Here is a 7450-nt window from a genome sequence, read left to right as displayed (position 1 = left end):
ATATATATATATATATATAAGGTATGTGTAAAGGGCTCAATCTTCATTACAAGCCCTGTAATGTGTATACATAAAGTAATCAATATTCAGCACAATAGTTCTTGGATTATATACACAGAATCTCTCTGCAACGACATTTCTCTTATCTACATTTGCTTTTGGGCCTTCTAATCCTTAGAGCATGTAGTAGGATTGAACATTGATTGAATACTCTCTGTATATACTTGAACCTAATATATGATCTGAGCCACATTTATTTGGTGCAATCATTGGATCTAAATGCATAAGGCTAAAAATGAGAGCTTCATTGTGTTTTTTTCTAGACAGATTTTCTTCTGGAGCTACAGTTACCAAGCAAGATGAAAGATTGCTGGCTGATGCAGTTCTGCCAAAAAAGAAAAGAAATAAAGATGACAATGATGATAAGCTTTGGAAAGATGTTAACAATATAAGATTTTATCTAGTTAAGGGCATTGATTAAGGATTCAAAAATGGAAGATTTATATTGAGAAACCAAAAAGCTTAAGTTTTTAATGTACTAAGTCAAATGAACGTTTACTAATTTTCCTTTTCTGAAAAAATGGGAATGAGATGATTGGAACTTGGAATACCCTTTCAGAAGCATCTTTATGTACACACTTCATGTTCTCTTCACCAAAGAAATCCCTGCAGGATTTCCTCCCCACTCCTCAAACACAACCAAGGAGTTCCCACCTGGTCTTAGCCATGCGCGAGGAACATGGTACCTGTCCGAACCACAAAAATAGTTTCAACATTATTCGCTTCTGTAAACTAAGTTCTACGAATTCTCTAAAAATTTGTAATAACTTTTCATGTTTTGGAAGAGGACTCTGAACTTTGCTACATCATTTGGTTCTCTCTTTAGGAGTCTAGCATTCCTTAACTATCGGCGAAAAAAAGTTGTATAAATTCTTACCATCTCTGGGAAGGTTGTCCACAGTTTGTAAGGCATTTCTTCTCAGTGTAAGTTCCGGCATAGTTGCAAGCACCACAATTACCGCCTGCCTTGTATCCAGGCCAATGGCGACCGATGCTCTGACCATTTATCCATATTTCACCCTTTCCCATGGTACTCATATCTAAAGCCAACGGTTCATTGCCGGCTGGAGCGCTAAAAGTTGTCTAATAACATTAAGGAACAATACAATGACTCAGAATACAAGTAGATGAAGGTGGATAATCTTTGTAAGAAGAACAAAAATGCAACATTTTGCTGAAGATCTATTCTTACCTTGTACCATGTCAAAGGTTGTTTTACAGCTAGCAGTGATCCTTGTACCCAATCAACAGAGCTACTCCCACTTTCAGTATGAAGGCTCAATGATTCGCCTTTCAGACCAACCTGTCCAATAGCATACAGATTTTTAAGCCAATAGCCGTTTTCAGAAACCAAAACCATTTTGATGCATTGATTCATCCTCATGTAATTGGTGTGGAAGGTGGTTTATTAAACTAATGCGATAATATATGATATTTTGTAAAACTATTTTACACCGACAATGCAGCCTTATCCATACTAGGCATCTCATTGTTTAGTTCTCCACCTAAGAATTTGGTAAATTTGCTTGGTGAATTATGATTTAAAACTTTTCAATGTTGCTAAATAGCCGAAAAAATTTATAAGATAACAAACCTTGTAAGACCATTTCTGCTTAGATAGGTCTCTTGTCCCTTCATTTAGACCCTTCAATGTGACTGGACCTAACACCCCAGCATTCCATTTCTCAAAGTGTGTACCCACATTCTGGTATTGATCAAATAAAAATTAGTTGAGATTAAAAATATCTAATGAAAAAAATATATGTTAGCAAAGAAAAACTAACCGGGAGACCGACGGCGACACTAAGTAAAGAAATCTTGTTGTTTCCAGCCCTTAGCTTAACACTGTCACTAAATGTCAACTTAGGATTATCCAATCCACCATACGCAGTTCCTGCATTCACAACAAAGAGATTGATAATTGAAAAAAAGGGTGTTTTCTACAGACACTAATCAAGAGAAGCACACTAATTACTAATTATAATTCACCTGAAAGTTGTCCATTAATGAAAACATGCAGAACATGCCCTGCTGACATTGCTGTAAGAACAGGAGATTGACCATTCCTTAGGAAACCTTCATTAGGGCTAATGTTGACACTGAAAAAGGGATATTGAAATCGATTTAGATGGCGAGAAGACAGAAATATTGAACATCAAAACATGTAAATCTTTCATGGTTTTAAAACCATGCTATCTTTAATTAAGTCCAATGTGTTGAAAGATACTTACTCTGTCATGTACCACAAATAATCTGAAGAGTCCTTGGTTACATAAACCTGCTCCAAGAGTGAATCTGCAGTAAGGCGATCATTTGGACCCGACGACTCGGGTACTTCATTGAATGACAGCCAACCAAATCTACCGATTACCGGAGTCATCTTCCTCTCGAATCTCAGGGCACTAACCTGCATTAAATTGATACACAGTAAGTAATGACCAGAAAAGAAAAAGGAAAAGAATCAAAGCACAGTACATATAAAGAATTTATGCACAATAACACTATAATCTTTCAGCATATTTTCCATTATTAAGAAAAAGTATAAATGGAAATTGTGTTACCTTTGCAGTGTTGAAAACTTCAGTCTTGCAGTCAGGAAGGATACTAATAGACCAAGCCGGTACATCATATACCCCGTTTCCAAATCTAACTTTCGCGGAAGATCCGGTGTTGTAATTTGCAAGGAATGCAGCACAGGAAGTGGTTGTCTTGTAGACATGTGCCTAAGGTTACAAAAACAGAACAAATCAAATCGAAGCAAATCAAAATTTCAATGCAGAGAGAGTTCTCTTTGTATTCTTCATCAACTTAGTTTAGAGACTCTTACCTCAATGTTGTTAGCAATGAGTATAAGTGTTGGATCCACAGCCACCAAAGATGGCTCACATTGTTTAATTGCTTTATGCAAATCTCTCAAATGAGTCCATTTTGGTTCATTTGGTAGTCCTGAATGGAGAAGATTAACAAGGTTAGTTCAGATAGTAATGCGGCTTTATGATCTAAAAATCTTAGTACATACCATATTCGTCTAGGGGAGCGTCGTAGTCATAGCTTGTGGCGATGAAACGGCCGGCAGCCGTGCGGCCGAAGTTAGTTCCTCCATGATACTTCACACAAAAATGAGATACATCATACATGAGACCCAAATCACATAGTTATAGTAAACAACAATAATGCATAGGAGTAACATACCATATAGTAATTAACAAACGAGCCGCGATTCTGAATGAATCTGGCAACCGAGAATGCTATGTCTTCTGCTGGTCTGATGGGGGTTGCGCCACCAAAAGCAGTGTACCTACAAAAATGGCAGAGTTGAATAGAAGATTGAAACAACAAAGGTGAAAAATTCTCAAAAATGGTAGCATTTTTATGAGGTATATACCAGCCAGTCCAATTCTCAGTCCACATCTTGGGCTTGTAATTCTTGTTGGGAGTGAAGCCTTCGCAGTAGAAGGCATTGCAGGTGTCAATCTACAGCCACAGTAAATGAAATCAATTTTTGTCTTTGAAATTGAAAACACAAACAAGTTGGTTGGTTGGTCCCCTCATGAAAAAAGTTGAATTGGAACCAAGTTCCCAGCTATGCACTTTAATTACCCCAATTATAGATGAACCCTAAACAAGGAGAAAAAAGTGCGGAATTTGATACAAGAATTGCAGATGTAAGCCACAGAAACCTCATCCACCAAGAAGATAAAAACACGTGGTTCCAACAACTTATGATAAAAGTAACAACCTTAACCCAACCAAAGTAAAGCATAAACAGTGTTACAAAACCCCACCACCATAGTTCAATTAGAAGAAAACAAAATAAAATGAATAAAATAGAGTAAGTATCTTACAACAGGATCAGGAGCATCTTGTTGCTTGCACATAACCCATGGAACACCAGTGTCAAGAGCCACAGCCATTGATGCAGCCCATCTTGTGTATGATCTTCCAGGAGCACCAATTTCCCACTCCACTGGTCCATACTCATTCTCTATCTGTCATTTTCAATTCAATTTATTCCAATTATTATTTATTTATTCAAATTAAACCACCACCAATCACGATTATTATTATTCTAACTACTAGTTGCCCCTGCATCAAACAAAACTTTAATATCTTATCTTATTTAAATTACATACTAAATGAACATTATTAACATTTTTTTTTCTGGTTACCTGAGACATGATTATTGGACCTCCCTGGCTTTGAAACAACCCCTCTGATTTCATCAAGCTTACAATTTTCTGAGTGAATTTTTGCATTGCCGCCTATACAATTCATTACAAATATTACTCACTAATATTTTTTATCTTTTGATCAATTAATAATAAGTAAAATTGACAGGTCCAACCTTGAAAGGTCCATTGTCTGTTCTGAACTCAATACCCGGAACATATTTTAGCCAAATAGGGAATCCCCTGAAAAATAATAATAAAAAATATAAAAATACAAAAACAGAGAAAGAAAACAGAACATACGACTGGTTGCTAAGAAAAACTATATAATATTGTCCATAAATTATTATTATTTTTCTTTTGGGGGAAAATCATTACCCGAAGTTCCATTCAGCACAAACATAAGGACCAATGCGGAGATGAACATAAAGGCCAGCTTGTTGAACCAGCTTGACGAATCTCACCAAGTCATACCTATCTTGAAAATAATACTGAAAAAGAAAAAAAAATTGAACCAGTCTTAACAACAAGAAATAATTCTTCAAGTTATATGAACCATACATATACTATTTAAGTCCTTAATAGTTATAATTTTGTTAATTTGGGATGTGCATTACATTTCCAGGAGAAGGCTCATGTCCATTCCAGAAGACATAGGTCTGAATGACATCAAGGCCGCCGTCTTTGGCCTTTTGAATAAGGTCCGGCCACATCTGTAATCACAAGAGAATAAAGCATGAAACCTTTGATTGATTGCATGCATTGGATATGAAGCATGATGAAAACACCAACCTGGGGTGTGCTTCTTGGATAGTGAATGGAGCCAGATATCAAGATCCTTCTTTTCCCATTTATAATAAGAGATTTGTGATCATATGTAACAGAAGCAGTTACACAAGTACAAACCCACAAGAACAACACCACAGGCACCACATGAATTTTTCTCTCCATCGTATAGATTAGTGTTTGGTTTTGAGGGGCTTGGGTTTAATGTAATAAAGATAATGGATGGAACTTGGAAGTGTTATGTGGTGGTGGGTTTGTTAGAGAGAGTTGAAGTGGTTAATGCAATTCAATGGCAACTGAATTCAATTTATATATAAAGCATTTGGATTTTGGAGGGATCAAAGAGGGTGGAGTGTGAGTGGACCCATTTACCCTTTTTCTTTTTGTCATTCTCATAACTAGTGGGGACTCTCTCTCACTCACTTCACCTTATTCTCAACACGGAACCATTAACATTTAAGCATTCTATGCCTTCTGCTTTGGGTCATCACAAATAATGTATGTATCTTCATTCTGTCTAGGTGAAATATTTTGTAAAAAGTCAAATGCAAATTGTTTTTGCGTAAAGATAGTCGGGAACTATTATATCATAATTTAATAAAATATATTAAATTATTTAATAATTTTTAAAGTTTAATTACTTTATTGGTCCTATAGTTTGGCAAAATTTTTAATTAGGTCTTTATAATTTTTTTTTTTCTTTTAATTGAATTTTTGTACCAATTTTTTTTTTAATTGAGTCCTTACATGTTTTTTTTTTTTATTTGAGTCTCTGTACCAATTTTTTTTAGTTGGATCCCTAAATAATTAAACCAATTACTACCAAAAGGGGCTTATTTGAAAAAAAAATTGGTGCAGAAACCAATTAAAAAAAAATATAGGGACCTAATTAAAAATTTTGTGAAACTATAGGGACCAACAGAATAATTAAACTAATTTTTAATTATCAACTTCACATAAAAACAACTATATATGAATATATATAATAAAAAATAAAAAAATACTATCACTCTTATTTTAAATATTTTTCTCTTTTATATTGTGTTATATTATACTGATTTTGAAAGATCAATTCAATTAAAACTCTCTTGTCCATACCATTAAGGATCAGGCTTTACTCATTTATAAATAAATAAAGTAATATTTTTGCTAAAAAAAAGAGATGTAAAGTGACATTATCAAAAGTAGAAGTAATATTACCTTAAAAAAATGTTATGTGTATATAAAATGTACAATTCTTTTTTCTATGTATTACTAATGATATCCTTAGTTATTGGATAAGTACAAAATGTGAACACACTTCTATTTAAGATTTTCTACCCTTTGTTTTTCTTTTCATTTAATATTTTCTTTGTAATGTTCATTATAATTATATTTAATACCATCAAATGTAAATATTACAAAATAAACTTTTAAAATTTCTTCTTTTATCTAATTAATTTTAGTTAGAAAAATGTCACATATGCATATTTTTTCAAAATTTGATAAATACATTTAAGCCTTGAAAAGCAAATGAAATATCCGTCTAGAAGGTCTCTTCTTGAATTTTGAAGACATATATACATGTTATGTATGTATTATTTTCTAATTAAAATTAAAGATATTACCAATATATTTAAGAACAAGTGAATTCTAAACCTCAAAAATACTTCATCGTAGTATAATTTGGATATGTTTAAAAAACAATTAATATATGTAAATTAAATGAGGTTTTGCACGTTGAAAAATTATAATAGAAATATGCATTATAAATGGTTATTTCTATATTTCTCTTCGAACAAGAATTTTTTTTCAAATTTGTTTTAATTTTTCGTAAATTTTTTTTTTTTTTTTCTTATTTATCTTATGTTTTTTTTTTTTTTGACATAAAATTTTAATCATATATCATGATATTACTTTTTTCCAAAATTTAAGCTGATAAGAGAAAATATCATGAATAATTATATCTCTTGATTCTCTTTCCGTTATGAAAAATAAAAAAGAAATTCACTTACTTCATTGTTTTGACAGCAAATTTTAAAAAAGTTTTTGTACCACATATCCATCGTAATTAATAGCAATGCTTTTTTTTTTTCAGTTTAAGCATTGTCCCTATTCAAAAGTCACTTGCATCGTAAAATTTGTGTATTATTAGTTTAATATTAAATTAACTCAAAATTAAAAAAAAATTATAAAAATTTTGATCTTTTAAGGAGTTTGATATTTTTTTCTCACCCAAAAACTTTCTTTTATTGATGTGTTGTTGAATATCAAACATAATCTTTTACGATGGAAACACATTGGTGCAAATTTCAAATGAAGAATCTATGACGGAAAGTGGAGACTTTATATTATTATAAAATTTATGTTGTTGAATTATTGAGGTATTTCTTAGTCTTAAAAGGAAAAGTAATAACTCATTTTTATTCACGTCAAATAAACGGGAAGGGTTACTC

The 7450-nt window shown here is 32.6% G+C and overlaps 1 protein-coding gene across 2 annotated transcripts; it reads right to left on the bottom strand.

The window, feature by feature from the left end:
- Positions 23 to 5314, bottom strand: LOC107630371 (beta-galactosidase). Of its 2 annotated transcripts, XM_016333478.2 has the most exons (19): positions 5022 to 5180; positions 4847 to 4942; positions 4608 to 4720; positions 4406 to 4472; positions 4230 to 4322; positions 3906 to 4049; positions 3446 to 3534; positions 3253 to 3358; positions 3080 to 3167; positions 2888 to 3006; positions 2622 to 2783; positions 2292 to 2467; positions 2050 to 2159; positions 1845 to 1954; positions 1655 to 1765; positions 1253 to 1363; positions 938 to 1143; positions 612 to 746; positions 23 to 385 (listed from the first exon to the last, which is right to left on the bottom strand). In XM_016333478.2, the coding sequence occupies exons 1-18, from the start codon at positions 5178 to 5180 to the stop codon at positions 641 to 643; spliced, it is 2166 nt and encodes a 721-aa protein (XP_016188964.1). In that variant the 3' UTR covers positions 23 to 385; positions 612 to 640. The 2 variants fall into 2 exon arrangements, with proteins under 2 accessions (XP_016188964.1, XP_020974457.1); XM_021118798.1 differs by lacking the exon at positions 23 to 385 and having other exon boundaries at positions 5022 to 5314.

Source organism: Arachis ipaensis, chromosome B03 (genome assembly GCF_000816755.2).
Source record: "Arachis ipaensis cultivar K30076 chromosome B03, Araip1.1, whole genome shotgun sequence".
In the NCBI taxonomy this organism is placed as follows: domain Eukaryota; kingdom Viridiplantae; phylum Streptophyta; class Magnoliopsida; order Fabales; family Fabaceae; genus Arachis; species Arachis ipaensis.
Note: the sequence above shows the minus strand (reverse complement) of the source record. Positions and strands in the feature narration are given on the sequence as shown.

Bases quoted from the DNA above. Each gene is read 5' to 3' on its own strand.
- LOC107630371 (XM_021118798.1), bottom strand. From the start codon at position 5,180: ATGGAGAGAAAAATTCATGTGGTGCCTGTGGTGTTGTTCTTGTGGGTT. The intron at 3,359-3,445 runs GTATATACCTCA...CCATTTTTGTAG, and splicing joins ACTGAGAATTGGACTGGCTG to GTACACTGCTTTTGGTGGCG. The intron at 1,144-1,252 runs GTAAGAATAGAT...TAATGTTATTAG, and splicing joins AACCTTTGACATGGTACAAG to ACAACTTTTAGCGCTCCAGC.